The sequence below is a fragment of the Mustela putorius genome, unplaced genomic scaffold, assembly GCF_011764305.1.
Source record: "Mustela putorius furo isolate JIRA1106 unplaced genomic scaffold, ASM1176430v1.1 tig00000596_pilon_pilon_pilon, whole genome shotgun sequence".
NCBI classification, from domain to species: Eukaryota; Metazoa; Chordata; class Mammalia; order Carnivora; family Mustelidae; genus Mustela; species Mustela putorius.
Genome location: NW_025421428.1, coordinates 10,734,446 through 10,751,422, shown reverse-complemented (window position 1 = coordinate 10,751,422; position 16,977 = coordinate 10,734,446). Strand labels below are relative to the sequence as shown.

The 16,977-nt window shown below is 58.6% G+C and overlaps 2 protein-coding genes across 6 annotated transcripts; one reads left to right on the top strand and one right to left on the bottom strand.

Annotated features, from left to right (window-relative positions):
* The first annotated feature begins 464 nt into the window (after positions 1-464).
* On the top strand, positions 465-7,828 carry ASB6 (ankyrin repeat and SOCS box containing 6). 2 transcript variants are annotated; one of them, XM_004757122.3, is made up of 6 exons: positions 468-744; positions 2,328-2,509; positions 3,486-3,592; positions 3,704-3,812; positions 4,437-4,523; positions 4,646-7,828. In XM_004757122.3, the coding sequence occupies exons 1-6, from the start codon at positions 632-634 to the stop codon at positions 5,311-5,313; spliced, it is 1,266 nt and encodes a 421-aa protein (XP_004757179.1). In that variant the 5' UTR covers positions 468-631; the 3' UTR covers positions 5,314-7,828. The 2 variants fall into 2 exon arrangements, with proteins under 2 accessions (XP_004757181.1, XP_004757179.1); XM_004757124.3 differs by lacking the exon at positions 3,704-3,812 and having other exon boundaries at positions 465-744; positions 4,646-4,750.
* Positions 6,346-15,763, bottom strand: NTMT1 (N-terminal Xaa-Pro-Lys N-methyltransferase 1). Of its 4 annotated transcripts, none has more exons than XM_045082572.1 (5): positions 15,577-15,744; positions 15,030-15,162; positions 9,084-9,287; positions 8,064-8,316; positions 6,346-7,227 (listed from the first exon to the last, which is right to left on the bottom strand). In XM_045082572.1, the coding sequence occupies exons 3-5, from the start codon at positions 9,243-9,245 to the stop codon at positions 6,971-6,973; spliced, it is 672 nt and encodes a 223-aa protein (XP_044938507.1). In that variant the 5' UTR covers positions 9,246-9,287; positions 15,030-15,162; positions 15,577-15,744; the 3' UTR covers positions 6,346-6,970. The 4 variants fall into 4 exon arrangements, with proteins under 4 accessions (XP_044938507.1, XP_044938508.1, XP_044938506.1 ...); XM_045082573.1 differs by lacking the exon at positions 15,030-15,162 and adding an exon at positions 13,509-13,676; XM_045082571.1 differs by lacking the exon at positions 15,030-15,162 and having other exon boundaries at positions 15,577-15,763.
* Between the last annotated feature and the right edge of the window lie 1,214 nt (positions 15,764-16,977).

The window sequence follows — 16,977 nt, the reverse complement described above, 5'->3', positions numbered from 1 at the left end:
AAGGCGCTGGCAGCCCGCAGGGCCAGGAGCTCCAGGGGACAGAGAGTAAGGGATTGCCCACGCCGCCCGGCGGGGCTGGTGGGCGTCCATTCAGCGTGTGGGGAGGCGAGAGCCAGGAGAAGCCGGAAGGAGTCCGGGTCGGATCCGAGTCCAGAGAGCTCGGCATCTCCGGGGGTTCGAGTCCCCTCCACCGCCCGGGGAACTCGGACAGAGGCCGGCGGAGCTCGGACGGCGCCCAGCGGCCGCGGACGGGATCGCAGGACGGAGCAGGGCCGGGCCGGGCCCGGGCTGGCAGAGCCTGGCCCGCCTGGGGCCGGGATCGGGTTTGCCAAGGTAGTCTGCGCCCTCCACTCCCCCCGGGCCGGCCTCCGGGTTACCCACAGCTCACTCTGGGGGCGCGCCGCGGTCCTCCGACCTCATAGGGGGCGCTGTCACCATCGGTGGTTTCCCCGGCCGGCGCGGGCCGGAAGTGCGAGGGTCACTTCCGGCGCGGAGCAGCGGGGTGGGCGGCGGGGCGCGGGGGCTGGACCAGCAGAAGCCGGGTCAAGCCCGTGGCTTCCGAAAAGTCCTCAGTCTGCTGCTCGGCCTCGGCCAAAGGTGCAGCCGCCTTGCAGCGCCCCAGGCCGCCGCGATGCCGTTCCTGCACGGCTTCCGGAGGATCATCTTCGAGTACCAGCCGCTGGTGGATGCGATTCTGGGTTCCCTGGGGATCCAGGACCCCGAGCGGCAGGAGCCCCTGGACGGGTAACTAGCTTCCTTGCCGCGGGCGGGCCGAGCTGGCGCTGCTTCCCTTGAATTGTCACCACAAGCGTGGTGGGGGGTGGGGGTGGCTGTGTCCCCAGTGGACAGGTGAAGGGGCAGGCGGAGGCTGGAGTTGGGTTGCTTTGAGCGGGAGCCCCTGCACCCCGCCCAAATCTTGCCCTTTGCTGGGCGGAGAGTGCTCCAGGCCCGCGCAGGGAGGCCGGGAGGGTGGAGTGCGGGCAGGGCCGCCGGCCTCGGTGCCCCACCCAGTGCCCAGCGTGCCGGCTGCGGGTTGCAAGGAAGCAGGGTGGAGTCTGCGAGGGCCTCGGTTTTTACCCCAGAACAGTGCGAAGATGAGCTCTGTAGCCGAGTTTGCATTTGACGACAAAAACAGGTGTATCCCCGCGCCTGTGGGAAGGGTGTTCAGGGTTACAGCAGTGAGCTAAACCAAACCCCCGGCGTCGGCGATGCTTGTGCTTCAGGGAGAGACGAGCGTGAGTCAGGTGTATGTACGGTCGGTGTCATGGAGGCAAGAGCAGAGGAAAGCGGAGGCAGGGCTGTGTGTCTGGGGTCCGTGGGAATTTCAGAGGCAGTGGGTACTATGCGTGTCTCTAGGGACTTCGGTGGAAACAGGCTTGCTTCATCACTGCTCTGTTCACTTTGAGGCGTTCTGAAAACAGCGTAAGGGGTTTCCTTAACTTGGAGGCTGTTCTGGGGGTGAGAGCAGGGCAGGGAAGCGGGTGCTACCTGCCCTTTTGTAGTTCCAGGATTTTTGCTTTGTATCCATGGTGCCCTGGGCATCCTCCCAGGCTGGGGAAAGAGATGGAATCCTGCCCAAGCAGTAAGGATGGCACCTTGATCCCGGTAATTGAAGGGTTGCAGACAGGTGAGGCTAAGGGCAGTGGGAAGCATTGGTGAGGAAGGGAAGCCTCCTCCAGAGGAGGAGGTGGCAGCCTGTGAGGGAGCTGCGACCAGGTTCACGGAGCTGTCCGTGGGCCTGAGCTTTAGTGGAAAGCCACAGAAGTTTTGGAGGTCACTGCTGGCAGGCAAGTGGGGTGAGGGCTGGGGCGTGAAGGGCCATGTGTACACTCAGCCTTCTGGGGACCCGGAGGCCGGGAGGTTAAGTGTCTCTGAGTGTGAGTGGGGGCAGGAGGGCCTGGGGGTTGCCTGGTCTGGTCTAGCTGCCCTCGGCAGCTCAGGGATGCCCATTGTCCGGGGAGGGGGTGTCAGTGTCCGCTTCCTGCTCTGGGCTAGAACGGTTCCCTTCAGGCCCAGCAGCACAGCTGTGTGAGGCTTTGTACCCGCGCTAGGGGCCAGATTGTCTGGGCAGCTTGGGAGGAGGCTAGAGACAGCCCCAGTTCTTTCTTAGCAAACCCAAGGAGTCAGCTTGAGTTAAAAGATGCAGCTTGCTCTCTTGCAACCACAGGCCTTTTCCAGAGACTTTCTGCCTCACAGAACCAGGGCTCTGCCTTGGAGGGGGGGTGATGACAGCAGGAGAGCACCCACCCACAGGGTGCCCAGGCTAGCTGGTCCCACAGCTGCCCCCCCTACCCCCCGCTAACCGATCCACCCCCCTGCTGCCCCAGGCCCAGTTATGTTGCCAGCGAGGAGAGCCGAATCCTTGTTCTCACTGAGCTGCTGGAGAGAAAGGCCCACTCTCCCTTTTACCAGGAAGGCGTGAGCAGTGCCCTGCTGAGGATGGCGGAGCTGGGGCTGACCCGGGCAGCCGCCGTTCTCCTGCGCAGCGGGGCCAGCCTCAACTTTGAAGGTCAGTTGGAGCCCAGAGGGGCTACGGGGGGCGGGGGGGGGCACGTGGCTTAAAGTGTGGCTCTGCCTTTCTTGTTCTCTTGGGAGCCGCTTCCCTTACTTCCTCCGTGGGTGGTGACTGAGGAACCCTATCCCCCTGTGGGCTTTCGAGGGGCTCTGACCCCACTGGTCTGAGAGAAAATTGGTCGCTGCCTCCACCATGTGATTGATCAGCAAACTTTCCCAGCTAAATCCCTGCTTCTGTGAATGTGAAAATGCAGCTGCTGGCACTGTGCCCAGAGCTCAGGGAGAGCAATTTTCTGCCACTTATTCTGAGCCATCTCGCGTTTCTGCCCATGCCACAGGGAGAGGGGACAAGACAGCAGCAGCGCGGGTGTAAATCGTGGCAGGGCGCGGCCGGCTTCTGAGCTGGAGGTGCGGGGGACGGAGATGGAGCCATTCTCCTTTCCTCTCTGGCTTTCTCACCGGGGAGGGCAGGGTCAGCCAGGGGATGGGCGGGGCTCACTTGTGACCAGTGCGGGTCCTTGAGCTGACACGGGATGTGGCCAGGCCTGCCTCAGCTCCCATGTGAGGACTGGCTCAGAGGCCACTAGGCTCTTGGAGGGCAGAGGAGGTGAGGGCCGGGGCTGTTCTGAAGTCTGTCATTTGGAGACTGGCTTTGAGAACGTGGCTATTACTGCCCGGCTTCAGGAGCCGTCAGTTGGGGTCGTTCTCCCAGCAGCCTGAGCAGAGGCACGCAGTCTTATGGTTCCGTTTTACAGAAGAGACTCAAGTCCAGACAGAGGGGCTGCCTGCCCCGCAGGACCCTGCCCCATGTCTGACTCCAGCACCTGTGCTCTGGCTCCTGGTGGGAATGGCTCCGTTCTGACCCTTCATGGTGGCAGAAGCCTGGGTCCCCTGTGCGGGGAGGGCTGGGGCTGAGCCGGAGGCCAGGTGGAGGCCGGCAGGACTGACACGAGCCGTGTCTGTGTCTTCAGACCCTGTCACGTACTACACGGCCCTGCATATTGCCGTCCTGCGAAACCAGCCGGACATGGTGGAGCTACTGGTGCGCCACGGGGCCGACATTAACCGGAGGGACCGGGTAAGAGCCGGGTCTGGCCCACTCAAAAGCAGGGATGTGGTGGGGTGGCCGTAAGCGGCCTTCCAGGCCCCCAAGTCGCCAGGCCTACTGTGCTGTGCTTTCTTGGCTCAGATCCACGAGAGCAGCCCCTTGGACCTGGCCAGTGAGGAGCCCGAGCGCCTGCCCTGCCTGCAGCGCCTCCTGGACCTCGGAGCAGATGTCAATGCGGCTGACAAGCATGGTGGGTGCCTTCCCCCGGGAAAGCAGGCTGCCTCGGGAGGGAGAGCCAGAGCCCCCCAGGATGGTGACTAGGCCTGATGACACAGCGCAGCCAGGCCCATAGGTGCCTTTTGCTGACCTGCAGGAGCTTCCCGGAAGTGATGCAGCTGTTGGCCTCACGCCAGCCCCCTGAGGTCTGTCTGTAGGGGGAAGTAGGGTGTACAGCCAGATTTCTGGGAGGGCGAGCCACTTCTTCTTGGCAAAGACTCAGCCCGGATCTCAGGTAGCGTCTGAGTGTCCTGAAGAATCCCACCTCTTCTGCCCATTCTGCTCCTGGTTTTGTGTGGTTAGAAAGAATGACCAACCACCGGTCACATTCAGCCTCGGCTGAAAGGTCGATCGTTTCTCAAGTTCACTTTCCGGGGGCGGCTGGCTGGCTCAGTCGGTAGGACACACAACTCTTGATCTCGGAGTTACAAGTTCAAGCCCCACGTTGGGTGTAGAGATGATCTAAAAACAAAATCCTTGAAAATGACAAAAAAATGAAGTTCAGTTTCTCATCCTGAGTGGTTTCCTCTGCATCTCTGGGGTTGTCCTGACCTCGGCTTCCTGGTCCCCACTCCCCCTCCTCCTCTTCCTTCTGTAGGAAAGACCGCTCTGCTCCACGCCTTGGCCAGCAGCGACGGTGTGCAGATCTACAACACTGAGAACATCCGGCTCCTGCTGGAAGGAGGTGAGGCTCGCCTGTGGGCTGCTCCCAGGCCTCTCCCCCCTCCCCCCATTACACAGGTGGCCTCCCTTTGCAGGGGTTTAAGACCTCTTGCCATCTTCTCTTTTCCTGACTGGCTCTCACAGGGGCAGATGTCAAGGCCACCACCAAAGATGGGGACACGGTGTTCACCTGCATCATCTTCCTGCTTGGGGAGACCGTGGGAGGGGACAAAGAGGAGGCCCAGATGATCAGCCGCTTCTGCTTCCAAGTCACGCAGCTGCTGCTGGCGCACGGGGCCGACCCCAGCGAGTGCCCGGCCCACGAGTCCCTCACACACATCTGCCTCAAGGGCTTCAAACTGCACTTCCCGCTCCTGCGCTTCTTGCTGGAGTCCGGAGCTGCCTATAACTGCTCACTGCACGGGGCGTCCTGCTGGTCCGGCTTCCACATCATCTTTGAGAGGCTCTGCTCCCACCCAGGCTGTGCCGAAGACGAGAGCCACGTGGACCTCCTGCGCAAAGCCGAGACCGTCCTGGATCTCATGGTGACTAATTCCCAGAAACTTCAGCTGCCTGAAAACTTCGATATCCATCCTGTGGGTAGCCTGGCAGAAAAGATCCGGGCCCTTCACTTCTCCTTGAGGCAGCTGGAGAGCTACCCTCCGTCCCTCAAGCACCTGTGTCGCGTCTACATCCGGCTCTATCTTCAGCCCTGGCCCGTGGATGTGAAGATCAAAGCCCTGCCTCTGCCCGACAGGCTAAAGTGGTACCTCCTTAGTGAGCACAGCGGTACCACTGACGAGGAAATCTGACCACCCCCAGACCGAGGGGAGCAGGGTCTGGGCAGCTCAGCCACTGGCGGATTTTGGCACCTGCAGCAGCCTTAGGGGAGAACCCTTTGGCCTTCCATCGGAAGGTGGAGGTTGGGAGATGAAACTTGATCCTTACTGTGTACCAGGAAAGCCAGGTGGAGCCCCTCAGCCGCAGTCATTGCGGTGGGAAAGGGCCCTGTTTCTCCAGGGCGACCGCTCCCCTTCTGTTAGGCAGAACCCCCAAGTCTCAACCACGCTGGGAAAAGGGACCAGGTTTAGACTTGGGACAAGGGTACACCCTGTTCTTCTGCGGGGAGCATCGGGCAGGGCAGCTCTCTCGGTCCTGTGAGAGCCGCAGGAAGCTGGTCTGTCTTGCATGGGGCCCCGTTGAAGCCGGGGGGATGTGTGCTGGGCCTGTGGGGGCACAACCCTGGTGAGGCCCATCATTCCCGTCTCTCCCCACGTTAGATTATTAGGTCACTTGGAGCGGTGCTCTCGCTGGGCTAGGGAGAAGGCTGAGCTGACCCTGCCGCCTTTGGCTGCTCTGGGGCCAGGTTACCCATGGCCCGGCCCAAGGCACGGGACTGGAAACTCTGTCTGTGCCAAACCTGGGATCTCAGGGGACGTGCCTTCTGCTGAAAAGCAATCCTGTGTGACCAGGGACAGTCCTTTCCAAAATGTCTCATGAGGGGTTCAACTGATGATCAAAGCTACTAATGCTGCAGGCTGACTGTGCGGTCCACGCCACACCCTCACGAAGCCAGTTTCCAGTCACGTGGGTCCTTGTGAATTGTGTGGATGCCGGGGAGGCGAGCTGAGGCAAGTGAAGGATACGTTCGTTACACAGTAAAATCCTGCTCTTGGCCTTCAAGGTCCTTGTATGACATTTTGGCCCCCTCCCTGCCCTTCCCCGGCCTAGGACCGAGGCTCCCACGGAGAAGAGGGGAGAGGTACGAGAGGCCGGCAGCACCTAGAGGGGAGTTTCCAAATAGCACCGCACTGCAGCCCCAGTAAAGAAGAGCACCAGTCCAGACCGGCTAGGGCCTTCCCAGCACAGGAGTCACCCTTTTATTTTTTGATGAAAATGTTCACCGAGGAGGAGCTGCAAGGCACAGCCAAGAATGAAGCCACAGACTCCTTCACTGGAGACCACGGGGATGATCACGTCAGGGACACCAGGGCTCATCACCAAATAGGCCTCAGCACGGGGTCGCGCCCAGCAGCTGAAGGCTCCTCACCTCCCCGCGAGGGGAAAAAGTCCCAACAACCGAGAGTTCTCTTCCTCTTAAGGCACCCAGGCCTGTGGCTAGAAGGCTGGGTGGTGGAACGGGAGAGCCAGAAAATCTCCGCTTCTGAAGGGATCACTGTATTCCCACACGGGGAGCACCAGGGACCCTGGAGTCCCGTGGTCTGCGCTGTCTGGTTCCTGCCTCTCACGGCAGCAGAGCTGGGCTGCAGCCTCAGTGCTCCGGTCAGGGGCGCCCCTCCCCACTAGGCCCCATTAGGCCTTTTGAAAAAGAGTCTAGTGACTGACGGCAGACAGGTGTATTTGGCAGTCTCAGTCCACACTCCCACACCATCGCTGGGGAGCCTCTGGGTCTTGCCCGGCTGCCAGCCCCCCGCCCCACGCTGGTCCTTTTCTCCTGCTGGGCCCTGCTCATCTCAGAGCCAAGCTATAGACATGGTAGATCTCATCAGGGAGGTTCTCCTGGCGCTCCTGGGCTAGGAGGCTGAGGCCCGCGCTGCGGACGATCCTGTGGACGACCTCGAGGTCCCGGCACACGCTGCTGTCCACGTCATCCAGGATCACACCCTCCTGCGCCATGTTGTCTTTGATGACAATGATGCCGTTGGGGCGCAGGCCCTGCTTGCAGCGCCGCAGGAACTCGGCCAGGTGCTGGTCAGTCAGGTGGCCTGGGGACAGCAGAGGCTGGGGTCACTAGGGAGGGAGTGGTGCCAAGCACGCACCCTCCGCTGGCCGTGTCTCTCGACCTCTGCTCAGACTTCCCAAGCTCTGTCTAAACACATGGGGCCTCCCCAGCGCTGGGCAGCCCAGAGATGCTTACCGAGTCCCATGCTGTGTACGAGGAAGCCAGCTCAGAAGTCACTCACCCAAGGGCTGTCACAAAGCACGAGCTGCGACGCCACCCTGACTGGGGGACTTCTGGGCCCTGCCCGACACCTACGCTCTAGCCATCCCCCCTGCCCTGAGGCCTGGATTAGGGGTTCTTACCAACCCATTCCTAACCTAATTAGAACTCCAGACCGGCTCTGAGGGACCACAAAGGACAGGGCCAGACCCAGCAGGACTGCGGTGTCTGCTGGGGAGTGGGTGGCCAACTGAGGGTAAGGTGGCCCGCCTGCCAGGGCAGCGGCCAGGGACGAGCACCCCGCGTGTGCTGCGGGGCTGAGCGGGTGCAGGATGGGGCGGCAAGGCGTGGCTCCCTCGCTGTGAACAGTGGGGACAGCCAAGGCTTCACTTCCTCCTCTTATTAAAAAACACTTTTAAAACTCATTTCCACGTTCTCTGAATGCAGTTATTGGTTGTTTACATTTTTTCAACAAAAAACTGCACCTGAGTGGGTCATAACGGTACTGACCAAGCCGGGAAGGCGAGCCTGAGGAGGATTTGGAGAAACCCCCGCGTCCGGTGTGCCGCAGGAGCCCCGGAACCCGCCTCTGCAGCGGAGGGCGGGGCGGGGGGCGTGCGGGAGGTCTACGGAAGGCGCAGAAGGCCGCGGGAAGCTCACCGATCACCCACTGGATCCAGATGACATCGTAGGAGCTGGGCTCGGGGCTGAAGTCCTGGAGGCCGCAGCAGAAGTAGTTCCTCACCCGCTTGCCCTCCTCTCCCAGGTAGGTCCTGGCTTTAACCAGAAAGTCTTCCGTCACGTCCACCATGTCCACCACTTTGAAGAGCGGCAGCAGCAGCCTCTTGGTGATCCTACCTATGCCGGCTCCGCAGTCCAGGGCGCAGGAGGTCCCCGTCTTGTTCGGGCCTTCCTGAGAAGCAGAGAAGGCGGAGGCTCAGTAGGGAAGGCTCAGAGAGCCTGAGAAGGGGGCTGTTCCTCCCACGCTCCCAGTTACTCGAGTCAGGAGTGGGCATAGGCCGGGGGCTGGCACGGGGGGTCGCCCATGGGTGCGATCACAGACATTCCCGTCCTGGGCCACACATTCCTAAAACGCAAGCCGACAGCCACTTAAAGGGGACTGACGAACAGGTGCACTGATCTCTCACGACACCCCAGTAAAACCACAGGATGAACGGAATTCAAGCAGTGAAAAAATAGAGGCAGTAGTGATTTTCACCGATCTGGGAAGGCAGACAGTGGGTGGGGAGACACCCCGTAGTGTGAGGGACAAGCACCAGCCTCTGATGCTACACACCAGCCTAGCACAGAGTGGGGCAGAGCAGGGGAGGAACTAGGTGCCTGCCCTCAGCAGAAGAGCCGGTGACCACAGCCCAACAGCCTGCAGACATGGCAAGACAGTGAAGGAGTCACCCCTGACAAATCTGAACAGTTAGAGGAAGCCTCCGTTCTGGTCCCCGGAGACCCGGCACAGCCGCCAGCTCCCCCACGTGGCAAGCCTGAGACAGAGGCCCCCAACCGCACGCCACCCCGCCCCACCCTCAAGGCCTGGGGGGCTGACACCAACCAAGCACCAAAGGCCCCGTGATGGCTCGGGTAAAAGGCGGCGCCCTGTGCAGACCAGGCCGGGCCACCAGGGCCACATCCTCTGCTCCTGGACGGCATGCCAGACCTGCCTACCCTCAAAAACCTCTGCAGGAACTTCCGGGAGCTGCTGATGTCGATGCTGGAGATGTGGCCGTACCCCCCGAGCATGCCGTCCACGGTGGGCGGGACTTCCTTCCAGTACGTCTTGGCCTTCGAATAGAACTGTTTCTCGTCTTCTATCACTTCACTTGTCATGCTGTCCCCAGCCGAGGCAGCTCAGGCACCAAACAGCAGCAGCTGAACAACAAAAATGAGCAAATCAGCCAGGTCGAGGGTCCCGGACTCACCGCATGCTTCACAAGGTCATACAACCCTGCCTGATGCAAATGTCCAGGGTCCCCAAAACAGCTTCTATCCCTTGGATGACGGGGCCTCCTGTCTTTCGTATTCAAGTCATTCTGCAAAGTGACCTTTGTATCAGGAGGGGACCCAGAGTCCTGGGCTTCTAGTCCTTTCCTTACTGGACACGACACCTGACCTGAAAGCTTCTAACTCTAAAGTATAGAGAACCCCCAATTGACACTTGAGGAAATGGAGCCGGAAACCCCAGGCTCCTACCGTGGATGCTCCGGCTGATGCTGGGAGGGGCCTGGGGAGCCCACTGGCCTCCCACTCACTCGTGAGCACAGAATGGAGCTCGCTGTGGGGTCTGGTCCTTGGTTAACAATGTGCCGGGACTGGGTACCAGGCACCATGCCAGGAGGCAGGCAGACAGACTGGCACACACACACTGGCAACCGTTCGGGGCCGCAGGCAAGTACAAGATGCCGGCACAGCCCAGCCCAGACCCCGTAGAGTGAAGGCAGGCATTCCCGAGGACGTCGCCCATCAGCTGAAGTGAAGGACTAGGAAGAGTTCACTACGCCAGGCGGGGGCACCCGCTCCCTCCGACAGGTGTGAGAGGCACAAGGAGAGCACCGGCAACTGGACACTCGGGATGGGGGAAGGGGACACATTTGGGATTAGACTCCCCACTAAAGAGCAGTGAGCTTGAACTACTCTAGGGTTAGCAGAAAGTGACAAGAGATGCGTGTTTCTGCAAGACTGTCGGCAGCTGTGGGGGCTCTGGGGCGACAGTGAAAGCAGACACAAGAGGGTGTTACTGTGACAGGCGGAGGGGCAGCGACAACACAGGAGCCAGGGCCTGGGGGAGGGGGAGGGCCTGGCAGCTGCACACCCAGCCAGCCCGGCCGCATCTCTGCCCATCTCTGCCCAGAGGCACTGGCCCCACAGCACCATCGCAGGGCAGGAGCTGTCCTAGTTGCCCCGAGGCTTTGCTGAGATACCATCCAACCCTCAGGGAGTTCCAGGCCAGCGGGAGCTAGGAATGAGTGGACCCAACTAAAACACAAGGCAGAAAGAGTGAGGACACCCACTGAGCCCAAAGTACTGTGGAAACTCCAAGAACGGAGCACTCTTTTCGGAAAGGCAGACAGGGCAGCCGCCGAGAGAAGGCTACCTGAGCCAGACTGAAAGATAAAGGGTGCTGTTGGTGGTGGGGGGCGGGGGTGCCGGCGCGAACAGGATCAGAGGAGCCGGGCAGGTGTGCCACCCAGAAGGTGCGACTGATGATGGCCTGGGCTGGCTGGAATGCAGACAGAGGAAGAGGGTATTTATGGGAGACGAGCTTAGACAGGCAGCCTGGGCCTGGATCACGGGAGGCCCCAGTGACAGGCTGGGGGCCGGGGGTTTGGCTTGTCGGTAATGGAAAACCAATCAGCTGAGAGCTTCCGAAGCCAGGACGTAAGTGGTGGTGGGACCACCGGGCAGAGTGGGAACAGAGCGGGACCGGCAGGAGCCATGTGGCATTTGGGACACAGCGGTGCTGTGGGGAGACAGTGACAGGCACCCACTCCCATCACAGGCTCTCAGCTTAGGGCTCATATCCTCAGAGGCCCTCCCTGACCAGCCCAGCTAAGGTGGCTTCCTCCAACACCCAGATCTAATCCCCACGCTTTCCTGCCTTCAGAATGTGTATTTCTGTCTGAAATTACACCATTTATTTACTGTCCAGCCTCCATGGGATGGAAGCTCTAGAGGCGCGACCTTGCCTTTTCGCCACTGTGTCCCCAGCACCAAGCCCACAGGAGTCCCTCAGTTCAGGGTGAAAGTCCCCTCACCCCCCAGGAACACTGTGCACGACTGTGCTCCTGGGGTTTCACTTCCACCTTTATACTACTCCATTGGGTGCCAGTTAAGCCACTGACTCCCGGAACACAGGGTGACACATAGAGCTTCATGTGGGACCCTGGGATCACGCTCAAAAACACGTGAGAGACCCCCAAGATGGAGGAATGCCTTAAAGGCTTCAAGAGAAGTCATTAGATAGGAAACAGGAACGTGCCTTGAGGACAAGCACACAGCCCTTGATACATCATTTAGAGACTGACTGTAAGGAGAGAAGAGATGAATTCTCATTAGGCATGTTTGTCAGTAGCCCCCATGCACAACTGTACTCTGAACTTGTCCTAGAAGACAATGAACCTTCCAGAAGCAGCAGGCCCACCTTAGCCCAACAACTTGGGATGCTCTCACTGATGCAATCCTGCATCCGCCACGGTCAGTCCTTTCCAGGGACCCCAGTGAGCCGGCGGGCAGGAGGAGGACCCTCCTCCCCATTCCCTGGCTCCTTCCTGGATTCGGACACTGCTCACGGGCAAGGCCACACTGGCCCTCCGAGGAACCAGAAGAGAAGCGACAGCCTCTCCATGTCCTAGCAGGTCCAGTTCTTAGATCTGTGACTGTCGTTGCTTCTGCCCTCTAGAGCCCTTCTATCGTGTGGAGAGAGCCCCCAATCCCCTTCAGATTCTTGAATCAGCTCTCGGGGTGATGCTCCAGCTTCCGCGTCCAGGAACAAGGGTCTGGGACCACAGTGAAGGCGACTTCCAACTACTATGTCAATCGAAGGGCCCTTTGGGGTAACAGGCAGGTAACACAGGGTGGGCGGGGGCTGGTTCTAAACACAGCATCCCCTCACCCTGGCTCGCCACCATGTCCCACCCCAGTGTCCTAGCACCTGAGGACATGTGTCCTAGCACCTCGCACCCCAAAAAGAGAAAGGGGCACACTGCTCGAGTGAACGTTCACTCCCACTCTGAGTCACACAGTAAGGCGAAAGGACGCAGAAACCTGCCCGTGCCCAGGAATCCCAGCTGCCGTAGCGTGGACATCACTGTAGCTCCCTGCGAGCTGACAGGAAAGAGGGCCACCGGCCTGAATGTCACCACGGAGCTCAGTCTGGGGGCTGCCCACCCCCGCCGACAGGCCCCACAGCCACCACGCCACAGCCTCTCCACCATCACCCCGGAAGGACGGCATCAAAGCCAGCTCTTCCACTCGGCACTCGGACTCGAGCTCGGCAACACTGACCCTGTCCCCATCGCTGCCCACCAGTCTCGGCAAACTGCTGGCGCTGTCCTCTTATCTAGCTCCCCACTGGCCCTTGGAGAACAGCGGCAAGACCCTGAGATGTACCACTGTATCTCTCTCGCAGTTCATGTAGGAGTCAACAGAAAGTGCACTCTCCATGAAATGAACAGAGTAAATGCGGGGCCCTCCCCTAGCCGTAGGCTACCCATCAGCCTTCGTTCCCAAGGAGGTAAGCTTCCTGGGGACAGGGACATGACCTCATTCCCAACTAGCCCAGCACCAGACACGAGGTGGGGGGTTGGTCATTGGTTGCCAAATGAACCAAAGAATGAGCTTTGGGTGGTTACATTTTCCACTTTTGAGAAAAGTCTACAAAAATCCAACCACGGGGCACCTGGGTGGCTCGGTGGGTTAAAGCCTCTGCCTTCAGCTCAGGTCGTAATCTTGGGGTCCTGGGATCGAGCCTCACATCAGGCTCTCTGCTCAGCGGGGAGCCTGCTTCCCCCTCCCTCTCTGCTGGCCTCTCTACCTACTTGTGATCTCTTTTAAAGATTTTATTTATTTATTGGGGCGCCTGGGTGGCTCAGTTGGTTAGGCGACTGCCTTCGGCTCAGGTCACGATCCTGGAATCCCAAGACTGAGTCCCGCATTGGTCTGCCTGTTCGGCAGGGAGTCTGCTTCTCCCTCTGACCCTTCCCCTTCTGATGCTCTCTCTCATTCTCTCTCAAATAAATAAAATCTTAAAAAATAAAAAAGATTTTATTTATTTATTTGACAGAGATTTCAAGTAGACAGAGAGAGAGGGGGAAGCAGGTTCCCCGCTGAGCAGAGAGCCCAATGCGGGGCTCGATCCCAGGACTCCGAGATCACAACCTGAGCCAAAGGCAGAGGCTTTAACCCACCGAGCCACCCAGGCGCCCCAATAAATAAAATCTTAAAAAAAAAAAAAAAAATTCCAACGATTCAAAACGTAACACTGAAGGCCATTACCGACAATGTAATTTTTCTGCTTTACCAAAAGCCTTACAAGATGATTTCTTTAAATGTCAAGGTCCTCTGAATAATCTAATTTACAAGAATTCCACTTACAGGCAGATTCTAGGAACAAGCCAGGGGAGGAAGGAACATCCGGGCCGGGAAATGGCAAGTCTAATTTTGACATTTGTTCCAACAGCTGATTCATTAGTAAACATGATTCCTTGGGGCTCTGTCTATACTTTGTCTCCCCGTGTCCAGACTGGAACAGGCAGGAGGTCCCTAGGACTCAGAGGGAACAGTGGGGTTGTCAGTCAAATAGCACTAAGTCCTTCTATACTCTGCTCAGGATGTGGTGAGGAGCTACATGGCTGCAGGGGAGGGAGAGGGCCTGGGCACAATCTGGCTTTGTGTGTGCTCTCGGCTAGCTTAGACCGGACGAGAAGCCCTTTGCTCGTGGACTCTGCTCCTGAGCAGGTGGAACGTGTCATGCTTCAGTCACTGCCATCCCACCACCTCTTCTTCCCCTCCAAGGTGTTTCGGGGGACAGGTGGGCAGCCTCCCCAGCTACTACTTCTCCCAGGATCCAGGGGAAAGAACGGTGTGTCAACTGTCACCGTCCAGGCTTTGGGGAGGCATCACACCCTCTTCAGTTACCAGCCTCTAAGAAAAAGTCTGGAAGCAACAGGAGGCAAGAGCCTGCCTGAAGTTACCGCCTCCTTGTAGCCTGCTGGACAGGGCCTGTTTGCCCTGGATCGGGGACAGCAGCTGGATATATGGGAATGGCAAGGTGCTCTATGAGAAAGAAAAGGAAGGAGGAAGTAGAGAAGACTTAAAAAGGCGGGGTGGGGGGGGCCTGAGATGGGAGTGTTTTAAAACAAAGGCTCTGGTGGAGTCAAATGAACGACGTTTGAATCCTGGCTTTGCTTCTCTCTGGCTACGTAAGCTCATATAAGACAGAGCCTCGGTTAAGTAAGTTTATCTGTGAAATGGGAACAGCAACGTTGACTTTACAAGGACAATGTGACGATTAAACGTGGGTGTGAAAACATCAGGTGATCTGTACAGTGGCCGGCACTGTATTATCTCAAGTTTAGAAATCTCTGTCAAATGAGATTTCCATCAATTATCTGCCAACTGTACGGGTCAAACGGGAAAAACGCAGTGAAATGCCCTATAAACTTCAGTGTGTCAGACACACCCAAGGCATTATTACAGCGATGCTGGGGGTCAATCCAGCAGACAAACAGCTCTGCAAACCTGCGGGAGAGGGGAGTGAGCTTCCCATCTGTGCAGGCACAGAAACGCTGCAGAGATTCCAGAGACGCTATCTTTGTGACTCTATGGCTTCTAGTCCCCACCAAAGCATTCCGTATGTACCCCCAGCCCTTCCCCAGAACCCAGCTGAGGGACAGAAAACCATTCTACTGAAGGAGTGATGTGCCTTAACACAAACACACACAGGAAACCAGGAACAGTGTAAGGAGGGAATCCGGCCTTCTTAACACAGCCCCTAGTCCTCCAGGGGCTCATCCCCTCTCTCTCGGCAATGACCAGACCATCTGCAAGACTGCCCCACCGCACCGCACCGTCAGGGCTCGGACACCAGCTGTTTCGATCCCAGAGAGACCCTACCGGTGATGGGCGACAGAGCCGGGGCCTTTCGTTCGACGTGGCAGTCCCTCCGCAAACTGGCTGACCTTGGCTCCAAGGGCTCTAGGCAGCGAGCTGTCTTCTAGGCGGCACCAGTGTCGAGCCGTAACTGGGGCTGGGTCCAAGGTGAAATATGATAGCAACTCCCACACCACGAGCACTACTCTGTGCCCGGCTCTGACCCGACCATTTTACTGCATCCTGACGCCTGCCCTCCGAGCGCGTGCTCTCCTTAATCCCCGTTTCTCACCGGGGAAACTGAGGCTCAGAGAGGGAAGGGTCTAGCGTACCGCCCCGGGACAGCGCGGGGGAGCGCCTCGTCCAGGGTCCGGGTGCCTCGGCCTTCCTCCGCCACCCGCCGCCACCCGAGGCCCAGGTCGGACCACCCCGGAGCACACACACGTGGGGCCCCGGTAGCTCGCGCCGGGTCACGTGACGAGCTGGGGCCTCAGGGCGCCGAGGCAGTTGGGGGCCGGGGCCTCCCTTCCCCCGCCGGCCACAGCTCCCTGCTCCGCCTCGCGCTACTCACCCCGGGCGGGGGCTCCCGGGACCCGGGAGAAGAGGACGGGAAAGAGGAAGGGAAGTCGGCGGCAGCGGCGACGACGAACCCACAAGACCACCACCAGCTCCGTCCGAACACGGACAAACTCGACACCTCCCGGCGCGCGCTGCCTTTGTCCACACACGTCACTTCCGGGCGCCCGGAGGCGGGGCCGAGGCTAGCTCCGCCCCGCGACCGGTTCGCCCCGCCCCATGGGCGGCTGACCTCAGTTGACTTTTGGGTCCCGGGAAGGACCTCACGGATTTAAAAGAGCCTCAGCTCCAAGCCTGCCCTGTCTCCAGCACGGGCGCGGGTCCGGTTACAGGCGGAAGGCTGGACTTATAAAAACGAGCGTTCTGTGGCTTTTCTACTCGGTAAACGTGGGCGGGGGGAAAGCCTTATTCTACAAATATTACCCATAACAATTTGCATTTTAAAATAATATACGGATCCAAGAAAGAAAGAAAGAAAGGAAAGAAGGAAGGAAGGAAGGAAGGAAGAAGTACCTTTGATAGTGCCAACGCACTGTTACCCCCAAATAAACAGAACAAGTCCTTGAGTTTTCCATTCCAAAAATCCTGCCCTCTCATAGGCTCTTCCCATGTACAGAAAGTTTGGAGGGGTTCCGGAAATAACCTTGATGGACTCTGAGTTTGCGGGTGGGTGAACCTCTCCAAGCCTCAGTCTCCTCTTCTGCCAGTGTTAAATGTGTCGGATATTGCAGGTGGAGGCTTCAGCCCTGTGCCTAATGGGGACTCTCAGTAAATAGATGTAATTAGCATAAGCTCATTTTTCCTAAACTGACGCCCTGGTCTTAGGTTTACAGTGTCTTCCTCTGGGCTTTACACACACAGGAGGTTCTTAAAAGTGTGTTTGCTCAGGTGGCCTGCGTGACTGAGTCAGTTAAGCCTCTAACTTCGGCTCTGGTTGTGGTCCTAGGGTCTGGGATCAAGACGCACATTGGGCTCCCTGCTCTGTGGAGAGCCTGGTTCTCCCTTTCCCTCTGCCTGCAACTCCCCCTGCTTGTGCTTGCTCTCTCTCTCTGTCAAATAAATAAATAAATAAATCCTTAAAAAAAAAGTGTGTTTGTTCTAAGGAAGTAAAAGCTATAGGGGGTGGGGGAGGGCTGACTGCTGTTGAGTCCCCCAAATCTGTTTACATATATAGTATATGGCATCCTCTCCAGAGTACTCCAGGTCAGACTTGCTTCCCCTGGCCTGGGCCCTTCTCCCAAGCTTCATTGTCCATGTCTCTAAGGGAAGGGGATAAGTCCTGGACAATCTCAATTGCTGGGTGTGTCTGTAATCTTCCTTTGGAGGCAGCTCTGAGCCCAGCTCTTTTAGGGGTGCCCCAAAATCCACCCCTACCTTTTTTTTCCTGTCAGTGGAA